This window comes from Pipra filicauda, unplaced genomic scaffold (assembly GCF_003945595.2).
Source record: "Pipra filicauda isolate LSUMZ 115617 unplaced genomic scaffold, ASM394559v2 scaffold5_size6683894_pilon, whole genome shotgun sequence".
Taxonomy (NCBI): domain Eukaryota; kingdom Metazoa; phylum Chordata; class Aves; order Passeriformes; family Pipridae; genus Pipra; species Pipra filicauda.
In genome coordinates this window covers 1572582-1599586 of record NW_024104754.1, presented here as the reverse complement: position 1 = coordinate 1599586, position 27005 = coordinate 1572582, and the positions used below count along the sequence as shown (strand labels likewise).

Sequence of the window (27005 nt, the reverse complement as noted above, 5' to 3'; positions counted from 1 at the left end):
AATTAATGGAAACAGGGAAATGAAAGTGACTGTTTACCTTCATACTACTATGAAAGAAATACTTATTTGAAATTTAATGCCAATTATATTTCAACTAGCAGCAGTTTCTTAGAGGACAAGGATACCTTGTTTCTCTCCCTCTTCTTTAAAATAATCTTATTTAAAAAAAAAAAGAGAAACATTAAGAAGAAGTGAATAGAAAATCAGCTTATTACAAATTAGGATACAAAAAAGTTTTAAGATAAACAGCCAGGTCTCTTCCCTAATGCTGGCTGCTGGATGCTGCAGTCAGATACAAGGACACAAACTGAGCTGTTGGAAGATTAGGGAGAGTTTCCTCACTAGCATGTCACAAATAAATTACTGCAGTTCTTTTAAGTTCCATCGTGAGGGGAATGCAAAGAAAAGATGCATCAGATCTGTTCGGCATGATAGTAGGTGGTACCTTCAGACTGAGAATATCACAAGGGCCATTTGTTGTGAAATGCCATGCAGGCCACTTCCTCATTCTAGGAGTCTGTTTGCACAAAGATCCTTCTTTCTGTCAACTTCTGACTTTTTTTGTGTGTGTGTGATTTTGGACCATAGAAATTTCTTATAAAACAAGCATTTGTAACAATTAAAGGAGTTTCCTTCCATCAAGTGTTCACAGTGCTTTTTCTTCCTCTGCTGAAGGAGACTAGGCAGATTCAATTGTTTGTCACATCCCAAGGATTCTTGTGGTATCAGTGACTGATTCTGAGAAGGGCATCTGCTTCTCTTACTGCAAGTGAATATCTGATTGCAGTTAAGCCTACCTACAGTGCATTCCCACATAGAAGTCCCTGACCCAAGTCAGTTTGGTACAAATAGTAACATAGATGCTCTGTCAAGGAAGTTTCCAGGCTAAGTGTAGTAGGTGCACTCCTTCTGATATCTAAGTTGGCTCATTTTTTATAATAGACCTGTACAGACAGAATCTTAATTATATGCCTCTATAATGGTGATGCTCTATCAGTTTTGCTGTATTTACAAATAAACTGTTAATTATGGAGAGCAGTGAACTTTATAGGAAAACTGAGCCAAACTCAGATTTATTTTTTTTTGGTGCATAAATTGTCCTTAGTACTGATTCTGACAACTGCAGAGTTTGAGTTCTGTAGAAATTGAAGTAAATGGAGTAAAATACTACAAGATATTTTCATTTACTCTCCTTTTATCCCTGCTTTAGAAGGCTGTTGGAGGAAAAAAACCTGAGTGTTTTATTGACTTTATGAACACTTTATTGTTACTAAATATGAATTTGTTGTTGTTTTCTTAGAGCACACAGGAGAAGCTGGCAAGCAGAGAGAAGAGCATGCAAGACAGATTACGCCTGGGGCATTTTACAACAGTTCGTCATGGTGCTTCATTTACTGAACAGTGGACAGATGGCTTTGCATTTCAAAATCTTGTAAAGTTAGTCAATGCTATGTTCTTAAAATTCTCACTAATTGTTAGTTCCCTCTAGTGGATTTTTTTATTACTAATGTTCTAGGATTGGAGCAGCTTTTCATATGTTGTGTTTTGCTTTGCCTTTTGAAAACTGAGAATACAGTACAGAACTCCATTAGTCAGCTGAGGGAATACTAAGGCTGAGTGTCTTTGAAAGACAGTTTGGTTTCACTTAGTTTTAACTATCCTTAGAAAAGCGTGAATGTAGTAAATAAGTAGCATGTAATTATTCATCTCATCTCATAGAAAGAGCTATAAAACTAATCAGTGATTTTTCAGGAAGCTAACCATGTGTCGGGGCGGATGAGGTCTGTGAAGTTCTCATTGGTCACTTACATGTGCTGCATCATCACAGTAGCAGTTTTTTGAGGCATCCTGCTGCTCCTCAGTGCCACGAAGGAGGAGTGACAAATCTGGCAGCCTCAGATAGGGTTTAGTGCAATGGATGGGGGAGAGCAACTACCTGGAAAAGAGATGCTGCAGCAGGTATTTCAGCAGAGATAGAGCCAAGGGAAAGGGCTCTGGGAGGCAGTTGGAGATGGTGGTAAAATAATTACACAGTACTTCAAAAGGTGTTATTTGGTAATGAATTTGATTCAATCTTTGGAGGTACAGATAGATATAGAGAGAGGTGTTTAAAAGGTAATTCACCAAGATTTTAGTTTTTGAAGGGCAGCATGTAGTCTTAGCATTACGTGATTGCTTAGGGCATTGTTTTTATAAAACAATCTTAAAAACAGAGACTGTAGGTGAGTTTTGCATAAAAGCTGTAATTGTCATACAACCAAACTGATAACTTATTTGGCAACAGATCAAATTCAGTATTTGGGCTATAAAAATCAGGTGTAATCTCTATTGATTCTGTTTTGGGGTTTTTTGATGGTATAAAAGAAGGTATCTACTAGCTCAGATATATTTTTTTTTTCTATTACTAGTGCAGAAGTGATGTGTAACACTTTCAAAAACACAACAAAACAACCCAAAACAAACCACCACATATTTAAAAAGTAAATTGTGCTATAACTTTAGCAAAATGTTTCCACCTCATGAAGAACACCGGTGTTCTTTTTCCTAGGAAACATTTTCACACGTACAGTAAGTTTTCTAAAATTTCTAAATGCCTTACCAGTTAAAAAGATAGTTCTTTAAAAAATGCAAATGGATCAAACTTTAATAAAGCTTTTTTTCGGGTTTACAGGCAGCAAGAATGGGTGAATCAACAAAGGGAAGACATTGAAAGGCAAAGAAAGCTCCTGGCCAAGCGAAAGCCTCCAACTACAAATAATTCTCAGGCACCATCTGCCAATTCTGAACCCAAGCAGAGGAAAAATAAAGCTGTGAATGGGGCAGAAAACGATCCCTTTGTTAGACCCAATTTACCACAGCTGTAAGTTTAACATTTCAATCAGTCTTTTACATAAATTCTCAGATATTGTCTGTGTGCCTTCTATTCAAATAACAGCATAAAAAGACACTCAGTATATTCAGCAGCTATATTCTCGCTGAGGACTTGCTGATGTTAGGGGAATTTGCACCACTGTCTATGAAGTTGTTGTACAATTGCACAATTTATTTTTGGTAAAGTCATCAGAGAAAGGACCATTCTGTGTTTATGCAACGTTCCTTATGTTTTCCTGATCTAGAAGTGTCCTTATCCTGGCTTCCTTCTCTTATAATGTCACTGATACCTTTTGAACTTTTCCATGTTGGTTTAAGAGCTTCTCCTTCAGTTAGAGATCATTTTTTTCCATGTAATAGTATTTAGTTGACAAGAAAAGCTTTTTTTGGCCTTTAGTATTTGAAGATGTGTCTAAAAACATATGGAAAAAACACCTTCTGAATGCTAGATCCTGAGACCAGCTGTCAGAAGTTACTGATCCCATTTCACATATTGACAGTGTTGAAATGTTTTGTCATTGAAACATAAAAATTGAGAGCTATTAGAGAACTCTCTTTTTTCAAGGGATATTTTTTTCCTGCAGGCAGGAGTAGTATAATTCAAAACACAGAAATGTGTTCTTGACATTTAATTTTAATATTTTATGAAGTTGCTGCTTGAAGATACTTGTTATTGCCTTGATGCTAAGAGGCTGCAGCTGATAGTGTATCTGTTCCTAGTTTATTTTTAAATAAAAAGTAAGTAACTAGGATTAAAAAGACTAACAAATTAATCTGTGTTACTTTGCAGAAGTAAGCCACGTGTGGCCACTTGTCACCTTTACTTGTGGAGGTAGTAATTCATATGTCCAAGGCGGGGGGTCTATAAATTATTCTGGTTAGATTTGCAAAATAGATACGTTTGGACCATCGGGTTGAAGACAGCTGCATGTGTTTTGCATAATGCATCATTCTTAAATTTCACATTGTGAAGTTGTTTTGCTGTGACAAAAATATGAAAATGCAGTAGTAAGGCTGGCAATGTAAGCAAGTCTTGGTTAGTGTTAGTCCTGTGTTTTGGCAGAGAGCTGAAGGGCCATTGCTCAGTGTGATTCTTTAGTAGTGCTTAATGCCTATGTTTCTTCTTAGACCATAATTAATACTTCTGAATAGTACGGTAAATATTACTGTCATGTTAGTTTGAATGTAATCCTTCCTGTTATTAGAAGTAACATTTAAGTAGTGGGAAATACCTGGCAAATTACAGAACTCTTTATTTGCCAGCTTTTGGCCAGTTAAATTCCCATAATCTTACCGCTGCTTTGAAGGTGATAAAATATAAATTTGGGAAAAAATACAGAGGAGGTGTTTAGGACAAGATGAATTCCTGATAATAAACTTCAGAATATTTTGTGGTGTTACACAGTGTTAAATCGTTTCCAATTTACTAAAGACACTTCAGATTTTCATTTCATTTGGCTTAACCTGTTGCATGTTAAGTGGCACGTGAAAATGCGTGCTGGTTATGGAATTGCCAAGAAAACAATCAAAATTGCCCTTTTGTATCCAATACTAGCATAAGTGTAAGCAGTTATTAAATCAAACCGTTGCGCCTTTTAAGTATCCTAATTTGATCATTATATAATCCACATATCAGATTTACTTGCCTGTATGATAAGCTTATAAATTTTGTTTCAGACCTTTGAGAAGATCTGTAATACATCTTGGGATCACAGAATCATTTAGCTACATTATGCTCTTAGGCCTTTCCTTGAAAGGGTTTTTTAATGTTTGAATTTGGGATTTGTTATAACTTTGTATACTAATATTATGTGTTGACTCCTCTCTGCTTCTCAGTACAGAATTAAACGTTTTGAGTATCTTGGCAAAACATTAATTTTAGAGTAGATTTGTCATCTGCTGTATGTGATTCTCTTCTGTTACGTTGTGCTTATCACATTGTGCTTATCATTACTTCATAATGATCTTAATTGGCATAGCCAAATGGAAAAGGTTCTGTTTATATGAAGCATGAGGAAATGCAGAGCTGCTTGAGATTAATGAACTAAACTAGTATTAAATCAGTACAACATATATACAAGTGATCAGACAGGTCTATTTTAAACATACAAACAACTTGCTAGAGGTTTTTACCAACAGGTGTCATTCATTACCACTGCAGTGTTTGCTTTAGAAAATGTCTCCAGCTTCTGGTATTGACAAAATGATTTATGGCTTTGTAACAATCAGCAGTATTGAAGCTTTTTCTGAAAACAGGTGTCAACTATTTTGAAACAGACTGGAGGTGTTGCCTGAGGCATTCCTAATAAGGGAATCATTTTAGTTTAGCTGAATATACTGTAGTCTCTGATGCACATGTAAAAGCCAAGTTACTGGTATAAAAGTGGCCATCTTGCCAGTATCTTGTGAGTGTGGGTTGGTGTTTTAAGTAACATGCAACAGATGAGTCTAAACACTGTTCGGGTTTTCCATAATTTTTTCACCTTTTGTGGCCTAAGCCAAGACTAAAAAGTAGTTTCAATTTTGAGAGTTTTCTACTGAGCAAAGTAATTTTATTAGTCTTATATGAAAAGAATAAATTGAAATTTATTTAAAGAAAAAACATTTATTTGAAATAGAGGTTGCCTCCTTAGCCCTGGAAAAAATCTTGTTTGAAAACTATTCCAAATTCTTTGGAGACATGAGAGATGAGTCTGTGAGATTATAATGCTAGTCCTTCCTCTGCAACTTCAACCGTTTCGGTTGTATTCACTTCCCAGTCACCTCTTCCAATGCTTCCCAGTTCCTCAATGGTAGCCTGCATGCATCCTTGTCCCTGCATGCAGTTCGGAATAGGAGAACAGAGAGAGCTGGCAGAGTTTGTTACTGTAGCTGAACAAATGCATCATTTAGAGGGAGCATTCTGTTCTGTATAGAACAAATAAAAATATTTTCAGAAACTTTTTCAGGCTGAAGTGCCAACAATGTGTCTGGGCTTTACTGGACAAGTAAAGACAGCTCCTTTCCTGGGGCAGTTTCTTTCTAAGGCAAACATGGAAACAATGGGTGAAAAGACATCGTGAAAGGTTTTGACTTGGTCAGTATTTGTTCATCCTTGTAGAAACTTGGGGAACTAGAGCGAGAATAACGTTGGACCAGAAAAAAAGAACTTCAGAAATTGAGGCCAAAAACTTGTATTGGATGTGTATATGACTGTTTGGGAGCATGGCTGCATTCTGCTGTGCCCGTGTATCCAGGATGATATTCCAGCTAGGAGAAGAGATGCTTGTAAATGTACCAGGATTGATTATCGTGAAAACCAAGGAACACTTAGCCAATTTGGTTTTTTGTCTTGTCTGTACCCACTAGTAAGAGTGTTTTGGTCATAGAAGAAGGTTTTGTCTGAACTTGTGAGGAAAAAGTGAAAAGAAGACTACTTATGTCTAACCATGCATATTGTGTCAAAACCTTTGCTAATTTGAAAAAAAAAAAGTTTGAATTGGTGATAATCAAACCTTTCAGGCCAGGAAAGTGGTTCACTTTCTTCCAGCAACAAGGAAAAGTGGCACATCACGGCCCTACACATCACAGGAAAATTATACTACATACACAGAGTATGTCCAGTGCATTTTTGGGAATTTCAGGAATTCATTGCATGTGTTTTAGAGTTTATTTGGCTCCAGACAATTAAAATACAATTGCACAATCATTTCGAGCAAAAAAATACATGGTCAGGACCAGATTGTTGCCACATTAATCCATGCAACCTCTTCCCAGTTGCCCTTCCCCGGTGCTCCTCAGATTAGCCTCAGGCCTGACTGTCCAACTTAAGATGGCAGCAGCAGCAGCGACTGTTTCTGGTTGACATCCCTCCCCTGTGCTCCTCAACCTTTCTCCCTCCTTATCTGATGAGACCTGTGTGTCTCAGGTGACGGAGGAGCAACACCTTCTGAGGGAAATGATGGTGTTTTGTAGGTGACTTGGATGGGGCCTGAGCAACTTGATCTAGTAGGTGGCATCACTGCCCATGACATGGCGGTTGGAACTAGAGGATCCCTTCCAAACTAGACCATTCCATGTTTCTTTGATTCTGTTTTCAGAATGTGTCCCCAGCATGCCACCATCCTGCAAAAAGTGTGGTGAGTGGATGCAGGTAGAAAGTGGTGGACTGATGGGAAGCAGTCTCTTGGTTGCTAGGATGTTTTCAGACTGTGCAGTGGGCTGGTAACCTCTAGCCAGAAAACACAGCATACACACTTTCATTGCTTTACTGCTATTTGTTGTGTGCTATTTTAATATAAACTACAGTATCTTTATAGATAATAATAAACCTAGAAAAACAGTAAATGTTTCTGAATATGAGGGAATAAAGTTTTGTTTTTCATAAATAAATGAACAAAATGGAAAGTGACTATGTCTGTGTACAGTTCAGTGTTTTTATATGCCTTCCTCCAAAATGTGGTGGTCAGTAACGACAGTTGCAGATTGCTGTGAATCATGCTGTGCCTCTAATAGAGTTAGATTTGTAAGGAAATAGAAAAATGGAAAACAGTCATTTATTGGGATATATCATAGAAACATGGAAAGGGTGACTTTGAATCTTAATGTTTTCAGTATGACCTCTAACTTGTGCTCTGTGCTCAAGAGGACTGTTTCAGAACTTTTTGAAAAGCAATACTTGCTAGATCTGTCTAGGCACTTTATCATAACTGTGTGAATATCTGAGGTTTTATAAATAGGAACATTATTTTCTATGTTGCATTAGTTTTTAAGGGGATCTATGGTTTTAGGGCTCTCAGTGCTCATTGAAAATTCTGGTAAGTTGTGTAATAAACTTTGCCTTTTCAGTGTGTTTTACCTGTGGCTCAGCTTTGCTAAGTCACCTAAATGCATACACGTTTTCCTGAGAAAGACAAACGGTGTTTCTGGAAATGCACAAACCTGTAATTTATACTGCTGACAGTAATCTGGAAAGAACAGTATTCAGCTTTGTACACATTGACATTGATCCTTTGTCTTTCTTAACTGAGAACTTAATCCGTGTTAGAGTAGTTTGCTGTTTTAACGGAAGTATTGAAAAGGTGTCAGAGATGTTGCTGTAAGTTGTCTAGTGTGGGCTTGTTGCTCTCTTGGATAGTTCTAGCAGGTGTATTAAAGCAGGAATTAGAGCATTTCTTTCTTAGGTTTCTTGCTGTTGCTTGGACTACACAGAAAATGCATTGCCAGCTTTCCTAGCTGTTGAGACACTCCATTTCACATTTAGTTTAATTTGCTATAAAAAGAACATAAATTATAGGTACCAAAATCTGGTACTAAGAGACCTTTTGCCTTTCTTGGAGAGGCAAATTTCCTCACACTATTGCCTTCAGAGTGTTTGGGAATGTCTATTAACTGGAATACAAGACTGCTTTGATTCCCAGTAGGAAAAAAAAAAGCAGGGTAACTTTGTATGATGCTTTGTAAAAGAAAGTATGGCTTCCTTCTTGGATTCTGACAGGATGTGATGATGGGTGCTTTTGTTGCCTGATCTGAGTTTTTTCTATACATTACAGACCCAGAAGGTTGATGAAAGAAATGCAGTCTTCTGAAGATGTTTCTAGTTTCTTGAAAATGTAGATACTGTGGTCAAAAAAGAACCCAGTAATTTTACTAATATTTGGTTGAATCAGTCTTCTATCCTGGTCAAATCAGAAAATGGGCAGCAAATTCAGTATTTATAATATCAGGAATGGGAAGGTCTCTGTGAAAACTTCAAGACCACCAGTTTTTATTCTAAAAAGATGCACTCCTTTATTAACAACTTTTGAGACCCAGTAAATACAGGAGTTAGAATTCTAAAAACTATGGTGAACTTGAAGTTTAAAAGGGAGGAAGAAGTCTTATAAGTCTATTAGATTTCTGTGAATTTTATTGAAGTTAGCATTTGCTTACCTCTGGGGAAACTACTGGTGATTCTTAAGACATTCTAGTCCTTAGACTTGCAACTTGAACAGCATTTCTAGCCTTCTAAACACCTTGGGTAATTAGCTTTCCAGTTGGTAATTGAACTCACCGAAATATGGACTTCGTGAGAATATATTATACTATTACTTTTAGCTTTGTATCATGCAAAAAATATTAAATATAGGCAAAACAATAAAAAGTTTAATTTTAGTTTGTTTGTAGGGATTTGTGTGAACCCTTTCAAGGAGGCCATACCTCTTTCTCCTTCCCCATCCCCTGTTTTTCTTTCTCATGTGTGGATGGTTTCTCATCTGGAACTTAAGTCTCTTTGGTTTCTTTTCTTTGGTCGTTTGTCTTCTGTGTCTTTTTCGTTCATCCGATGGATCCTGCCTGCAGTCAGTTCGCGGCCTTCTTAGTTACTAATCTTTATGAACAGTTTAGATCCTCTGCACGATAACTGACTTCATGTCCTAGCGAGTCTATGGACAGTGAGGGACCACTGATATTATTCAGGATGCACCTAGGTAGTCTTACAGGCTATCTGAGAGAACAGATCCAGTGGGAGAGGCAATTAATATTCCAGAATACCAGACAGAGAGGCATTCTGTAAGTATGTTTTGGCCCTGAAATTACAAACCAAGATGTTCAGATGATTAAAAAATGTACTTCTAGTATTGTGGTACTAAATAATATAAGATACTGTATATACTGTAGTATTTAAGTAAAAATGCTATTGTTTTGTTTGCCACCATATAAGAGCTTTAATTACATGATTGTTCTGTTTTTCAGTTTGACTCTAGCCGAGTATCATGAACAGGAAGAAATTTTCAAACTTCGATTAGGACATCTCAAAAAGGTATGGGTTTTTTTGATCATGACTAAAACCATACTACCAGAATAAGGAGAGGGCTTGTTGAGAGCTGTCTGATCAGAAACTCTAATACTACAATTGCTGTACAGCTTTATGCCTAATAGTGGGTTCAGTTTTCTTTTTCTTTTTGTTTGTGCAACTTCCCATAAAAACTGAGAGGAGAGTAGTAGTGAGTCCATCCAGTGTAACACTGTACTGATTCCTTAAATCCTTAAAGCAGTGGTAACAGTGATGACACCACCAATACTGCTCTTCCCTTCCTACTTCCTGAGCTCTTGTTTCAGAACTAAGGAAGAGGAGTCAGCAAAGTTTGATATATGGAGATTTTGTTAGTTTTTTTGACTTTTAAAAACATTCAATTTACAAAGCATTGTATTTTTTAATGAATGTAATGTTTTCATCATTTGCAATATCCACTTCAGTTGTCAGTTAGCATATTACCTATCACAAGAGAATATTAATTTTCCTACTTTTACAGAAAATCTTTTCTCTGTATCTTAAATTATTTTTGCAGTCAGATATTTTACTCCAGTATTTGACTTTTGAAAAAAACTTTTCTTGAAGCCCATCATTCTAATAAATCTGTGTAGTGAGATAATTATGATATGAACAAACTATTGCTCATTCAAGCAAAGCCTTTGAGGATTAATTAGTAAAGAGGAATGACAGTTGAAGCAGACAGAAATACCTCAACAAGAGTGAAAGAAAAGTACCTATATGTGCTGCGTAGTACTTGAGTTGTTCAGTCAAGACAGGTCATAGTGTATTTCCCCTTGAAATGTTGCAAGAGTCTGTTTTGGGCCTGTTCTCATCAAATGTACAAGACACCTCCTATAAATCCTACTCTAGTAAACTGAACTGGGCCCTGTGAGAATGCTGTTACTGTTTTTAAAGAATATGACAAGAAAATACTTGAATCTGCAGTAGAGAATCTGCATGTAACTTGTTGGCACTAGTGAAGTAGACTGCCCTCATAGTTCACCATTGTTAATGCTTTAGAAATAGTACCAGCTTCACATGAAATTCTGTAGGTTTTTTCCCATGCTTTAACTTTTTTGAAGTCTAATGGAAATTTGAAATGGTAGATGAAGGAAGCTGTTACATAGTTGTTTAATTCTGGAATTTCAGTTTCACCTTGAGCATCAGTTCTGGAGTACTTTGCATAAGAAGAAAATTCCTTGACTGAATGCCAGAGGGGAAACTGTTTTACTTCGTAGCAAATTATGTTCAAGTATATCTGAAAATAATAATAAAAATACATTCTTACATCTTAATTCTTATGTGTGATACAGATTTTGCCATTAACTAAGGAAAACAATTTTATTACCTTCTTTTTACGTGGCTGCATTTCTTTCCTGGTGCTTCTTTGCTAGTTAGGTTTTTTTCCTTCCTTCCCTCAGCATATGCTGTTTTGCTCTCTGCTCCTCTTCCTTTTCATTCTCCAGATGCTTTCCTGGTGCTCTTATTTTTGGTGCCCTGTACATGCTGCCACCACCAGTTTTCTTTTCCTTCTGCTACCCAGGAAATTCTTTTCCAGCTAGTGGCTTTGGTCCTGGAGAGAGGCTCTTGTTTTCTCACTTCCTTTTATATAGCAGTGACCTGAGGCAGCTAAGCTGGTTCATTCTTGCTTAAAGGTATTCACAGCCTGAGTGTCCTAAATAACAGCTGGAAACAATGCAACCAGCCAGTTCTCTTTGGACTAACATTGGCCTATGAACCACATTTTGAGAACCACTGAATTGCATAATATATGAACAAAAAAGTCCAAAAGAGGCATAACTGATGGATTTTTTTTTTTTTGTCAGCCTTTGGGAAGAACATAGACAATTGTGTGTGTATAAGTGTGTGACCATTGTTGTGGGGAGAAGGACTAGAATTCTTTATGAAGGGTTATGAGGAACTGCCTGTCATTTCAGGATATTTAACACAGAACTGCAGGGAAGCATCTAAATATAAAAAAAAGAGTATAACGTTGTATAAACAGGAGAAAAAACCTAATTCTTGACATCATATTTTAGGAAGAACAAATGGTCCACCCAGATCTGCTAGCAGATTAGAACTACTTAGTCCAGCTTTTAAATTATTAGGAATTTAATTTCATTTTCTGAATGAAGGTTCATCTCATGTCTTGTTTTTGGATGAGAGTTTTTTCCATGGTTTGTGCGGAGGGTTTCAGGATATCCACTGAAATCATCTAGTTTGGACTCCTCAACTCATTGGATATGTGGTCCTTTAATGTGTGGTTTAAATTATCAAACGCAGTTGTTTCAGAGTATGAGTTTATGATATACAGTGTTTGAAAATACTAGCTTTATGCCATTTTCTCTCTACCCTGCTGACTTCTGCCTCCATCCCCTAGTGCTATGACGTGTTGCCCTGTTGCTTTTACCAGCACCACCAAGTTGTACAGTCACAGAATAAATTCTGTTAGAGAACTGATCTAGCTTCTTTCAAAGAGAAAATATGTATTTTTTTGTGATGGTAGTGTCTTTTTTCTATTTTTTTTCTCCCTTTTTTTTTTCTTTTAAAGAAAAGATTGATCAGTATTCTGGTTTGATTTACCATGTGGCTGTGCAAGAGACTGTGCCAAAATCACAAGAGATGATGAGGGGCACTGCTACTAAAAGAAATATGTATCGGATGCCAGGCCTTTTTTTTTCCTTTTCAGATAAAATAATTCCATAATTACGAGCTTTCTGATACGAATGAATTTTGTCTCTCCTTTCTTCAGACTTTCAAGTTCTAGAGGCACTGACTCTGAAATCTATAATAACTACAGTGTATGAAGTATATTTTTCAGTTTGAGTATAGATACATAGATTTCCACAAATTAGGCATCATGAATTCTTTTCTTTTTTAGAGAATAAAAAATTATTTTGTTGTTCTCTGATACGTAACATAAAGATCTGATAAAATTAAGTGCTGAAATTAGTTAAGGAATGTGCCTCCTACCTGATATGCTTCTTTTGAAATTGCACTTAAATCTTAGGCAACATACATTCTGCATTTGTTATTTTAATAAGATACAAATGGGAAAATCTTTTTAAATTAGATTGGTTTTCCTATCTTGTAGTAGCACCTTAAGAAGATTTCTGCTGTAATGATGTACTCTTTTCTTCTTTTCCTTGATTTGAACTTCAGCCTCAAAATATTTTAAATGTCTTTTCTTGATATGTTGGTTTGTACAAAATCAGTAACTGCACATATCTCAATTTTTTCTTTTTTGGACATCAATTTCAGACTGCTTCCCAGATAATTTATCTCCTTGGCTGAGGTACAAAACCCAGCTGCCTCTTATTTCAGATAGCATCCCTACAGTGCAGAACAAAACTGTGAACATCTCATTACCTGTGGGTTCATGAACAGAAAGGTTCCTTGAAACAGGCTTTTGCCTTATCTTTCTGAATTTTTCTAGCTTTAAGAGGAAAGCAATGCTTTCTTCTAGTTCAGCAGGGTTTTGTGATGTAACGTTCCTTCATCACCACTAGTATTGATGCAGGGGTAAAAATACCCTTTTCAAATGGGGAGTAAATGAGCTTTTATATGTCCTTCTTTCCATTTGCAGGAGGAAGCTGAAATACAAGCAGAACTTGAACGTTTGGAAAGAGTTAGGAATCTTCACATAAGAGAACTGAAAAGAATAAATAATGAAGATAATTCACAGTAAGATGCTGTCTGAATTTTACATGTCTGTTTTTAAAATAATGCTCTAAAATTACACTTTACAGAGGAGACTTGTTCATAATTTTTTTTGGTTCTCTGTGTTTATATACATATTTTAAACAGCAACTTAATTTAAACTTAAAAAATTAGAATTACTTATAATTTGGTAAAGTTATTAATGGTTTTGTTGAATATGCAAGAAATAACATATATATATATACACAGCTTATAGTGGAGAGCTAAAACTTGCTACACCATATCACTAGAGTAAAAAAAATACTTGTAAGAGAACCTAGTGCAATTCACTTAGCTGACAATAATGCAAGAAAATGGCAGGGAAGTTTGCTGCGATTTTGTGCAGCAGTTAAAATTAGTTTTGGTTTTATGGCACTGTAATTTCATTCCTACTAGGTACAGATACCTAGCAGGAAAAAGCCATATTACTTTAAATGTTACTCTACTTTACCTTGGATAGCAGTGTATCATAATGTTAAATTGTTGTTTAATATTAACTATTACTGTGTAGATTTGAATGTAATAATTATGTAACTTAAAAAATTAAGTCTGTTTTCCATGATGATGAATACAGACACTAACACTTCATTTTCACCCACACTTTCAGCTGGCCCTGTTGTTTAAAAGGAACTGATTCTGCCTCTCCCTGCCTACTTAGCCCTTTTTCTGTGCTTGCAATGGCATTTCTTTACTGAACAGATACTGGAAATTGATCCAAGTTAAAACCAGCTCCTGTGGTCAATATTTTTCTGAATTAATTTTAACCCTGGATCAATTGCTTGGTCTAGTTCTCTGCCCCAGTTGCAAAAATGTTTATGCTGCCATGAGGAGAGAGGGCAGTGCAAGGGTGGAATGAGCCAGGGGGAAGGACATGATGGGACTGGACTTCTTGCCTTCTACACTAGGAAATGTAAATGAAACAGTAGCCTTAAGCCTTCCAGATTTTATTTTATTTTTTACTTTTTATACACAATAGAATTATGTATACACTAAAACACTAAAAGAACTAGATGTGAAATTTTGCTTAACTGTTCTGATGGTCCCTGTACCTACCCTTCAGTAATACAGAAATTTTTTGTTACCGTGTGGCTTTAGTGCTAATTTGTATCTAAACTAGTGTTGTGTTTTGGATATGAAAAGTCATGGGTGTTGATGCTTACACATTGATGGCAGAATCTTTTTAAAGTAAGTGTCCTAAAACAAGTAAACAAGCAGGTTAAATGACAACTTTTTTTAAATCTTCAATGTTTGCATTAGAAGAAGGGATTTTATTTTTTAAAAAGGATCCTTCAACAACTGGTAATAAATGGCACAGAAAAATGACAGGCTTTGATTGTGTAAATGTTGCCTGTGTGGGGGAAAGAATGTCCAAATTGCAGTCGCAGTTGAAAACAGTTACAGGAGATGGACAAGCGGGATACTGCAGCTTCACTGCTCACTGTCTGTAGTCACTGTTGACACATTTTATGGTCCAGAACAAAAAGCTTTAAACTGTGTTTTCATGGTTTTGTGGGAGTTTAGAGAAGTATTTACAAAGTGGACAAGCCACAGTTCCCAGTCATCCCATAGAAGAGAGAAGCAATGGAGAAGTAATTTAGGTGTGTTGCCCCTGCTGTCTTTCCTGACATGTCTTGGCAATCTGGCTGTTTGGTAAGGGAGAGGGTTCTGAGGCAAAGCAGCTGTAAGGTTCTGGCTCAAATCCTGCTGAGTTTTCAGCTTCCAGCTACGGTGTAAAGCTAAACCTATTTTCTTATTCCAGCAGCAAATCCATCTACGTATGGGTAAACCTGTATGTCTACAACTGCACTGGGGTAACAGGACAAGTTGAGAGTGCAGGTTAGGGCTTCCCTGTCTGGGTTTGGAGCACCATGTTGGGGTGCAGGTTCTTAGCCATGGAGAGCCACACAGAGTAACAAAAGCAGCAGTGGAGAGGGAAAGTGGTAAGATTCACAAGATTGGCCCTACTAGAGGCACATGTGTAATAGAAGGACCAAGAAAATATGAATCTAAATTTGTTGTGTGATTTTAAAGAATTGGACTACTGGTCACATGACATCAGTTGCCTAATGATGCTACCTCAAAATTTGTTCTCTCTTCTACACTGAATGTGTTAGTAACTGTTAATGGGTTTCTAAAAAATTTTTAGCATTGAAATATGTATCTTCATAGTGAATGAAAAGGAAAACTTTATGTCTAAAAGGGGCATAGTAAGCAAGAATCTGCGTCAGCCCTCAAATACTTGACTACCTGTGACCATACCTCCAAAACTGTAGGGAATATGGAAGGATGGGATGACCTGTTGACAGACTAGCCTTAAACCCCCTCTTAAAGTTTTCTATGGAATGTAACTGGCAGCTTGCCCTAGATTCATGAGAATAGTTGTCTCATTATTGTACTAAAAATGTGATGAGTATTCACCTCTCTTCCCCCCGATTGGATGGGAGGATATATTTTGTCTTCTGCATATTTCGGGAAAGAGAGTATGGTCCTTTTACTCTGTTCTGCAGCATCATTTTGTGTTTGGAAGGAGTGTTTTCTTTTTGCTTTTGCTTAGAGTGTGAGCAGATATTCAGTCTTTTGGTGTGTTTTCCCCTGTATCACTGTTTCTGATTTAACTTCTTAGTGTTATGTAGAATCTTATTTTGTGAAAAAGAGAGAGGAACAGGCCTGGTCATGTTTTGTGTGAAACTGAAAGAATATCCTTCTTGTCTGTTCTAGAAGGGTGAAGTGTGAGACTTCTCTAAAAATTGGCACAACAAAGAGAGACCCCTTATATCACATGTTTAAGCATGCTTTTCTTAACATGTTTCGGTGACGGTGTTGTGATAGCATTTGTACACTAAATAGTCAAAAGGTACTGAAATTCATCATGTTCTATAGTTGTGCCATAGGGTTTCACATGGTGTAACGTTGCTTAGCATATTATATGTAGCTTGTAAAAAGAAAACTCCATTTGATAAATAATACTAAAAGATTTAGATTGTGTATTCTTTTTGTGTACCTTAAATAGAATTAAACAAATTTTTTTTTCTTTCAAGATTTAAAGATCACCCCACATTGAATGAACGGTATTTGTTACTCCATTTACTTGGCCGAGGTGGCTTCAGTGAAGTATACAAGGTAGAGTTTATTGAACCTGATAAATCTGGTGTTTGAACCATGTACATTTAATTTTTGGGGGATGGAAAGGGATTTAAATAAGTAGGATTGTAATGTGGTGTACTCTTTAAAACACTGGTTGAGCAAACTTCGATTAACCTGTGGAGTGGTAGGTGTCATTACAATAGACTTGTCAATAGACTCGTGAATTACATGACAGTTTTTTCCCCTCTCTTTATTGGATGTTGCTTTTATCACCTTTCATTATAACTTTCCCATAATTGTGTGTTTCTTTTTTAGGCTTTTGATCTTTATGAACAAAGATATGCTGCTGTGAAGATTCACCAGCTTAACAAAAGCTGGAGGGATGAAAAGAAAGAAAACTACCACAAGTAAATATTAATGACTTACGCTTCATATGTTAAGCTTAATAGCATTTTATTGATTGTGGAAGGTTAATGTATCCATCTTCTTTTAGACATGCCTGCAGAGAGTATAGAATACACAAAGAACTGGATCACCCCCGAATAGTTAAACTGTATGACTACTTCTCCCTGGATACAGATACGTAAGTAAAACTTAGCCAGGATTTTAGGGTGCAAGGAACATGCAGTGTTGTAATGGTTTTGGGCAGAGCAAGAGCTGCTGCAGGGCAGCTTCGAAAGGCTGCCATATCTTAGGCAAGTTTCCAAGACTAAACGACATCAAGAGCATTACTGGCCTAAGTGTAGCCGCTGGTGACTGTCCTGCACCTCTTCACATGAAATGTATCACATCTTCAGGGATAGTTAGGGTGGTTTTCTTTTGAGAAATGTGTCTGCTAAAAATAGAGGGGTTTTTTTAACTTAACCTCTCACCAACATGGGTGCGTTTGCTCTTTTAGTGAGTATGAATGTTCTGATTTATGTCACTTTTCATAAACTAATAGTTACATCATGTTCTATGAACAATTTAATTCATATAGTTTAATATTCAGGCAGCCATTCTTAAACTTGTCAGTATGAAACTAGGTTGTCATGTCTGTTTCTAATTATGCGGTGTGATACGTTATTTAATTTTGTCTCTCTGAATTCTGCTCTAGGTTTTGCACGGTGTTAGAATACTGTGAAGGCAATGACTTGGATTTCTATCTCAAGCAACATAAGTTGATGTCAGAGAAAGAAGCTAGGTCCATTGTAATGCAAATAGTAAATGCACTACGGTATCTCAATGAGATCAAGCCCCCTATTATACACTATGATCTTAAACCAGGTAAGTGAGAAATGTTACGATTGAAAATGTAATTTATTTTTTATCCTTTATTTTGTTTGTAATTCATGCCTCAAAAGACCAAAATTGTCTTGTGTGTCAGGGTTATTGTAAGCAATGGAAAAAAGTGTGTACTTTTCTAGTTTCATTGTCAGAGTGATCTGCCTTTTCTGTGGAAAGTGATTGTTATAACTTTTCTACTTTGCATTATTTTGATTTGAATTTTTAGGAAAAAATCATATAGGTGATAGATACATGCATTGATACTTAGCAGTATAAACAGATAAGATCATTAGTTGGCTCAATGCTGATATGTAAATAATTTTTCCTATATGTTTTTCTTAACTTGTGAAGGATTGAAATAGGTAATCAGTCACTTTCAGCATCCTAGCATAAGCACTCCAAAAGAGGACTTTACAGAAGGTTTTCTTTACAATGAATAATAAACATTGTTATAAACAATGTATTCTGTCTTGATTCCATGGCCTTTGTTTTACCACCTTGCATGAATGATGCTTGTATTCTTCATGTGCTTTAGTCTGCTGCAATTCCAAGTGTGGGGTTTGTAAAGTAACTCTTAGTGCCAGGCTGTTTGCTTAGTGCTGTGTAATAAATTGTTCATACAAGTTTCTCTTGTCTTATGGAATTATATTCTTAGTCTCTTCAAATAACTGTTATATCAAGAAATTATTGTACAACTTTAAAACATGGAGTAAGATTTGTAGTATCACAGCAATTTCTTGCCACAATTCTGTGGCATGTGCAAGCCCTGAAACATGTAGTATAGGATTCATTCTGGCAGAAAAAGAGTGAAACTTCATGGTAACTGGTATAATGCTGCATTTTGGTGTCTCGTCACTATATTTTGGTGTTTCTTTGCTGACCGGCCAGCTCCCAGCTGAGAGTGCCATTTCAGTTCATGATAACCCAGAGAGTTCCTGAAACTGCATTGAAACGTTTTATAGTCAAGTTACTCTAGACTTGAGGATATAAAGATGATGTAAAGTTGTCAGCCCTCATCAAGTTAGATGTTCTTAAAAATTGAACCTGGTTTTGAAAATAAAGCGTTCTTTAGCTGTTTTGAGGTAATTTTTCTTTTTTCCCCCCTGAATAGGTAATATCCTTCTTGTAGATGGAACAGCATGTGGAGAAATAAAAATTACTGATTTTGGCCTGTCCAAAATAATGGATGATGATAGCTATGGGGTGGATGGAATGGATTTAACTTCACAGGGAGCAGGAACTTACTGGTGAGGCCTGGTTTGATTTTGCTCTTTAGACCTTGGCTAATGGTTCAGATTTTGGAAATGCTCTCTTATAAAGCCAATTTGATGAGAGAATTAGGACTAAAAATATTAACATGGATGACAAAGAAAGGGTTTTGTGCAGTACTGTTAATGCTGATATTCCCAAATGTAAGAAGAGTAACATAATAAATAAGATAAGAGAGTGTGTGTGTGTGTTGTTTATTTTTTTTATATATGTGTATGTGGTGTGTCTGTGTGTATATAGAAGCGTGGAGATGATCACTGTGATTTAGAAACATGGCTTCCTCTAAAGAAACAGGTGTTTAATCTTTGGCTGCTGGTGGTTGAAGACATTTGACAGAGCTGTGATGATTAAGTGTGGGTGCTTAGTACTTGGAAATCGTAGACCAGGGATTACCAATAGATAATGCCCTTAGGACAAAAGAGTATTCACTCTTCCATCCTAAAGGTTAATGACAGCTCAACAGCTGTGATTTGTTTTTTGTGTGCATTTGCGTGCTTGTCCAAAACACTGAAGTTCTAGAGCTGCCCAAGAACAGAAATGGCAATAGGCATTTCATTGCTTACAGAAAATCTGTTTTTAGAATTTGCTCTCTGAAGATGCAGTTTCTTCATGGCACAGCCCTTTGAGCCTGGGTACATGGTAGCTGTGTCAGGCTGGGTGGATTAGAAAGCCTGTATTGGCCAGGTTGTTACTTGTCAATTCATTTGCTCTTTCTCTCCTCAGTGTGCCTGTAGTAAGATCAGTCAGGAGTTGAAACCTAACTAAACAGAGAAGCCAGTGTCATTCCCATTTGCTTTGCAGCTTTTCCCATATTCAGAAGTTGCATGTAATAAAGTTTTTGCCTTATCCTTCAGGTTTTTTGAGAAAAGAAAACACACATACTCTTCCACAAATGCCACTGTGCACATACTGGGAAAAGATGATTCAAATTAAAGCATTTTAGAAGTGCTAGGCTTTTGCTACTCTTTTTCGTGTTTTACCTGTTTCAGCACCACTTTAAGTATTTTACTGTAGGAAAGTATGTAAAAAAATATTGGCCTTTGGATTTGAATCTAGAATGCCACAGGCACTACTAGCGCTGTAAACTAAAGAGTAAAAAAGATTTGTAACCATTATAGGTTCACGATGAATCTGCATTTCTAAATCATGCTTTCTCTGAGCCCAAAGTCATCATTGAGGAGGGAAATACTTGGAGTGAGTTTGAGATGGGGAACGAGTCTGTTCAGAGTACATTGCAGAAACTGTCAGCAGCATAGACCTGGAAGGGATTTCTTCACTCACTGCATCTAGTTACCTGCCTTTCCAGGCAGTTAGGTCACATAATCTCTTTTGTAAACTTACAGACGTTTGTATTAAATTTAGTTAGTGTTTTGTCCCCAGTAATCTGATTTGAAGTGTCTTCTGTAACCTCAGTTCTCTGATCATTAGAAACCTAATCCTCTAATTTACAGACTGTGTTTATTTGTGGCCAGTTTATGCTTGTTTGTTCCTGTGCCAACACTGTCCTCCCTCAAGTAGGTTGTTTCTCTTCCCAGTACTTGCTCCTTGGTGTTTTTATAGCCTTCACTTCCCCCCACCCCGAACTATAGGCTCTCCATTCTTCAGATCATTTTGGTAACCTTCTTTGCACTTGTATCACTTTAAGCTCACTTTTCTTGGTTTTTGTAATCAGAATTGTAGACAAGTATTCCAGAAGAGAGTGTTTGATACTGTTCAAAATTGTTGCATTCTTAACTCATTTTTCTCCTTATTTCCGTTTCTACAAATATTTCTTCAGAATTTCTTTTTAAGTCTTTCATGTCATTGATGAAAGAATGCCTGGTCTGACTTGCTCTAATAGTTTTTATGCCTTTTTCAATTTTAGATATTACGGTCAATAATACCTCACTGAAATTGATACATTTGGAAGGTTTTGTTTGCTTTTTAAAGGAAGTTCTGCTTCATCAGTTCTTTTCTAATTCAGGATTAGCACAGGAACTTCCTCAGCTTTCAGTTCTCTGAGTATTCCTACAGGTCATAGGGCTGGAAATAGCAATCGCCTTTGTCTATCATATACCCTTCTGGGTAACATCATCGTTTTTACTGAAAACTTAGGTAAAGAGTCTTTAAGCCATATCTGCATTATTTTTGATTCCTAACCAGACCTTGCTGTAAAATGACCTGTTTGGCTCTCATCTTTCCTTGCCTGGATAGATTGAGAAAGTTCATATTTAAACTGGGGTCCCAATTAAAAACAAAGTGATAGTTGGCGATTTAGGTAAAAAAATGCTTGTATTTGTGCTTGTGTGAAAGAGACCCTCTGTTTGACGGGTAATGTCAGACAAAACTGACTGTAATGTCAGTTTTGATGGGTGTGCAAGGTGTTGGAATGCAGATCATAAGGCAACTGTAGAGTTGTCAGAAGATCAGAGATGTGTACCTGAGGGGTTTGTACAGTTTGATAATTGAACGTGTTCTAGTGATGCCATACTTAAAGACACTGAGATGCATGTTTTGTTTTCCAGGTACTTGCCTCCAGAGTGTTTTGTAGTTGGCAAAGAGCCACCAAAGATTTCTAATAAGGTTGATGTATGGTCAGTCGGAGTAATCTTTTTCCAATGCCTTTATGGCAGAAAGGTAAGGAAGATGTTTGAAAATCTAAAGAGTTTTAGTGTAAATGCCTGTTTTCAGTAGACTGTGAATTACAGTCATAAAAACATGAATTTCCATGGAAAATTACTCGTGTTACTTTTTGGCGGTGTGCATTGATACGGCAAGAAACTAGAAAATCTTGCCTGCAACTTTTTTATTTGCAGAATGGTTAGCAGTTTGTATTAACACTGCAGCAACTTACTATGGCATAAATACTTAAAAATCAAAGTAGTTGGATAATTCTCATGAAGAAAATCATGTGCTTATTTTTCAGCCATTTGGCCACAATCAATCACAGCAAGATATTTTACAAGAAAATACAATATTAAAAGCCACAGAAGTTCAATTCCCTGTCAAACCTGTTGTAAGCAATGAAGCCAAGGTAACTTTTAATATCATCTCTGAGTAAAACGTTCATCTTAAAGGATTCAGCTGTAAAATTGCTGTTAACCCAAGAATTTTGTCAGACATAGTAACTAAACATGTAGAAAAACATAACAGAGAACTAGTATTTTGATATATTTTTATTTAAGCAAACTTATTCTGGGACTTTTCAAAACCATGTACTTCAAAGCAAGACTATATATATATTCCAAAAATATGCAAGTGGTTTTAAAGTAGGCCACCTCAAAAATTGTCTGCTTTGGTTTTGTCCAGAGGACCTTATGTGTCTCATTCAGGCTGTCTCACTAGAAGTTCTTGTGAAATACTTCTGCTGATACTAACAAGCTCTTTCTGAAAATAGTGAATGTTATTCTCTGCAGCCTTATTGGCTTGAAGAACTATTTGGCTACCAAGTACCTGGAGCATATGACTGCTAACACTTGTCCTATTGAAAGGTTATAATATGTGTGTATTAATTCAAAGCTGAGTTTGGAAACATGAATTCTTAATCTTAAGAATCCAGAAGATATTGTGATACTGATTCAGGAAATAAAACTGCCATACTAGTTGATCTGCCACAAAGGTGTAGATGGCCTTTATTTAAAAATCTTAGTAGTATCAAACTCCTCAACACAGACTAGCTATTCAGAAACAGATTAAAGTTGTTTCCCAAATGAATACTGCTGTGAGCATCCATAACACAAATCCAATTCTGTGAGTGTGGAAGAAAATGTTATCTGTGCGTTACTTGTTTGTAAAAACTCTCCCTGTTTTTGAAAGATATATTCATGACCAGATGCAGAAGATGTGCTCTTTGGAAAAAAAAAAAGCCCAAGACAGTCAAATGCCTGTTCAAGTTTCAGCAACTAATTAAACATACTTAGATTTGGGACACAAGCTGCAAAAAAATTAGGAATGTTAAGATTCACTTTCTAAAGATTAAAAGGAAAGAAAACCTATTACTAGGGGCTGTAACTTCCCAAGAAAATAAGTCTTTTGGGTACATAAACCTGCTGTTACAACTTGTGGTATATTTCTGTTGGTTATATTTTCTAAAAGTAATGTTAGTGAGAGAGTTGCAGTTCAGGTTATGAAAAATTGGTTGAAGAATTGCAGTTATTACTGGTTTTTTATTTTTGGTTGAGGTTTTTGTTTGCTGGTTTTGTTTTTTCACCCCCATTTGGAAAACCTATTTCCCTCAATTGCAGTTGACAGATATGCATCATATAATTGATAACATTACATGTTAACAGTTTATATCCCTGTCTTTTAACTTTGCATTTCTTTGTCAGTAATAATTTTTATATAGAGGATGTCAGGAAAGAGTAGGCAGTTCAACATTGAGAACTGGCAACTTTTTGCATTCTCTGTGTATTTCATGCTCTGTTTGTTGGAAAGACTAAAATAAACTTCTGGTCTTCTTGTCTCATATTACCATTGCCACAATTGCTTTAAGAGAGAGGGTGAAATTATTCTCTGGTGGAAATGCTATAAAACAATTTCAGACTAACTTGCACATGCAGGCCATTTATGATGACTGTGTAGAATCCAAATTGTTTTTAGATTTATAGGCCTGGCAGTTGGAAAAGAACACCTTGTAAACTGAAATTCTGATTTGGAAAACATGACTATGAAGTAAATATGGAACCTGAAAGGACTCAGTTAGTTTTCAGACTGCAACTGTCCTTTGATCCTCCTCCCCTTTTCCTGTTTTGTGCAGTGGTCTCCTTTGCTTATCATTAGTATGTCTACAATGTCACAAAATCATGAAGTATTTTAAAAACATTATAGACACAAACTGTTACTCTGAGGATCTTGCAAATAAGTTTTAACAGTTCATTTGTTATGAAGGATTTATTGTGAAGAATTTGCTTAAAATTTGTAATGTTCAAGAACATGTGAATATATATTAACAGATGTGCATGATTTTTATTTTGTACCTTTTTCATGCTGGATATGTAAATGAAATTCTAGCAGGATTCTTTGTAACTTGTATCACTTCTTTTTTCCTTTAATCTCCATTTTTTAATTGGAGCAAAGAACAAAGAGCTGAACAGATTTATCGAAGAGATATGTAATTCTTTTAAATTAAGTTCTAAATTAAGTAATAATGTTCTAATCAGTTCTGTAGCAATAATAAGGATTTTCTGTCATTAAATGTTGAAGCCCAAGCTCTCAGGAGACCAAATGTTCTGTGTATGCTAGACATAAGACTGGACAGAAACTTTCAGCACAGAATGATTGGCCTACACTGCATGGACCTAAATGTAGGATAACAGAGTGACTTAAGAACAGTCCTGAAGTTAGCTACAGAGTTTTTCAATTGATTAGGTGATTCTAAGCAGGTGGGATTGAGTTTTTCCTGGGAAGAGAGTTTCAGCAAGGTAGTGGTTTCTTAAATATTATTCATTTTTGCTATACTGCATTATGGCACAGGTGGAAATGCCTGTGTTTTCAAAAGTCAACTGAAGTGTTGAGATTCTGTCCTTGCATAATCTTTCTACTTTTCACCACTCAGCTCAATGGTTTTAGAAGCTCATTAGAGAAAGTATAAAGGTCTACTTTTTCATTCCTCTGACACTTGCTCTTGGTTTTTACTAGGCTGTTCAGGCATAACACATGCAGAATTCTAATTGGGTGAGGTGCACATTTACTTGTAAATGTAGTTCCTAAACATGGAAATATATATTTTAAATGTGATTATATGAAGCCAGTTAATTTACTGATGTTTTTTCTTTCTGCCATGATGTTCCATTTTTTCATTGGGCTTAGCAGTTAAAATGTCATTTGAACTGAATTACTTAATAACAAGAATTTGTTTAAAAACTAGTTTATCCAGAAGGACTTGCATATTTACCTGAAAGCAGAGGTAAGTATTTGGAATGCTGGTGTAACTTTTTACATTTCATTTCTAGGCCTTTATTAGACGCTGTTTAGCATACCGAAAAGAGGATAGATTTGATGTCCACCAGCTGGCTAATGATCCTTATCTTCTCCCTCACATGAGGAGATCGAATTCTTCAGGAAACTTGCACATGACTGGGCTAGCAGCATCCCCTACACCACCTACTTCAAGCATTATTTCGTACTGAAGTTTCTCCAGCCGAGGAATGGGATGATACCTTTGTGTAGTTTCCTGATGCAGACTTGAGCTTGAAAGCGTTTGAGTGTTTTTACACAGGACAAGTTTGATAACTGTGTTTTCAGACTGAAGTCCTCTTACATAGTGTCATTTGTATGATTGGAATGGATCATGGACTGTGAATAAATGTACCCTTCTGAGAAACACCGTTAAACATTGAAGGATGACACTTCCTGTTACAACTAGCAGGTATACTGTGTTTAAGACTGAAGAAAAGGTTTTTAGTTTTTTTCTGGGGAACATTGTAAATAATCTTTTTAATACTTAAAATACATTTGGTGGATACTGGAAAGTTCTAACATGAAGGGTAGTTTTTCATTATTTAAATCTAAAAGAGTAGTGAGTAAATTTGAAAACACAGGAAAAATTTCGTGCCTGGTTATAAACTAAATGAACTGCCATCTTTCCAAGACACTGATCTTTTGAAACCAAAGTAAGGAGTGTGAGACGGTGAAAGATGTTCTGTATCAGATTTCTCAGTTAAAAGTAGAGTATTTGGCAACTCAGGCTTGTACCTCCAAAAATGTGGCGGTGTTTCATGAATTTAGATTGGAAGGGTGATATGAAATTCCTGGTACTTACTTCTCAAATAGATTGCTAATTTTGAAATCCATTCAGTTTTCTAAAAATACTACACTTGCTGTGGTATCAAAACTCGTGAAACCTTCCAGGCTTCTAATAAAAGCAAGCAACAGTATGAAACCAAATGCAAACAGGTCATGTATAATGTTCTATGCAGGAATAATGATAAATTCCCTTCTAGCTCTATTGTAAATTGTTGTACAGATGTCACATTTTCAGTTAAATTTCAGCAACTTATTCCTGTACAAATGTTTAAAGTATGGCTTTTTCTAATTGGATATTGTATTTTTTTTAAGTCTCCCTCAAGGCGCTTTTAATTGCTGCTAAATGATGTTGCTTTTACTTTTACAAAAGAATCAAATGACCTCCTTAAGGTGCAAGTCAACTGTACGCTCAGAGAGATTGAGAGTAGGCAATCTGTTAACAATCAAGGCATGTCAAACAGATCTGTGTTGGCAATATACAGTACAGTTCTTTAACTCAGTTTATTGCGTTCTCAACCTGCAGAGCGCATTGATACTAGATGTAGAAGTTGCTCATGGTTATTCTCTATTTCTGGAAGTTCCTATCAACAAGGAAATGTTTCTTGTGGCTTGTACAGATATTTTAAAATGTGAAACATTTTCTAACTGCCTTGTATGGTAGAAACTTATTTTTCAGAACAGTGTATCTCTCTCCTGTTCACTATTCTTTTTACTATCCCATTCTTGATGCTGAATACCTATATGTAATTTTGTCCATGTTGCAGGAAGAGGAGGCTGTATTACCACAGGTTTTCATTTAGTATTGTACAGTTAAACTGTTGCTCTTGTTTCTGATGTTGCAAGCCATTTTGTTTTCATTGTATATAAAGAAACGTTAACTGTCTCTTTAAGATGCTGCTGAAATTGTAGAGAATGTAGCCAAAACAGTAATAAACAATGGCAGTTGAAATTTCAAAGTTTTCATGGTGTGTTTTTACATTTCAGCAGAGGGCAAATCACATAACTGTATCACTGAGCTGCAATTAATTATTTAAAGCACACTCTTTGTAATTACAAACAAAAGGCCAATAATACAATAATTAAGTAACATTGGAGGTGAAAGGGGAGGATTCCATGAAACTTAAAACATCTGTTGTAATGAAACTTCATTTCACTGAATAGATCTCACAGAAACAACTCTTAAGTATGTCAGTGATCCTTCTTTAATTCTTGAGCTATGGAATAAAATTAGTTTATAGAATGACTAGAAAATTAGACTCAAATAGAGAACTGGCACTGCATCCTTTTCACTCTCTACGGCACGAGACAGAGTGCAGAGTGT

At 36.1% G+C, this 27005-nt stretch overlaps 1 protein-coding gene across 4 annotated transcripts in view; it reads left to right on the top strand.

Moving 5' to 3' along the window:
* The window catches only part of TLK1 (tousled like kinase 1), a 68868-nt gene extending 42228 nt beyond the window's left edge, over positions 1-26640 (top strand). For all 4 annotated transcript variants that reach the window (XM_027733510.2, XM_039387936.1, XM_027733508.2 and 1 more), the window contains 12 exons: positions 1301-1437; positions 2672-2860; positions 9583-9649; positions 13230-13327; positions 16381-16462; positions 16742-16833; positions 16920-17009; positions 17523-17692; positions 18804-18939; positions 21466-21577; positions 21867-21974; positions 24892-26640. In XM_027733510.2, coding sequence (XP_027589311.1) covers positions 1301-1437; positions 2672-2860; positions 9583-9649; positions 13230-13327; positions 16381-16462; positions 16742-16833; positions 16920-17009; positions 17523-17692; positions 18804-18939; positions 21466-21577; positions 21867-21974; positions 24892-25068 — 1458 coding nt within the window. In that variant the 3' untranslated portion in view covers positions 25069-26640. The remainder of the gene's footprint in view (positions 1-1300; positions 1438-2671; positions 2861-9582; positions 9650-13229; positions 13328-16380; positions 16463-16741; positions 16834-16919; positions 17010-17522; positions 17693-18803; positions 18940-21465; positions 21578-21866; positions 21975-24891) is intronic.
* Positions 26641-27005: the final 365 nt, after the last annotated feature.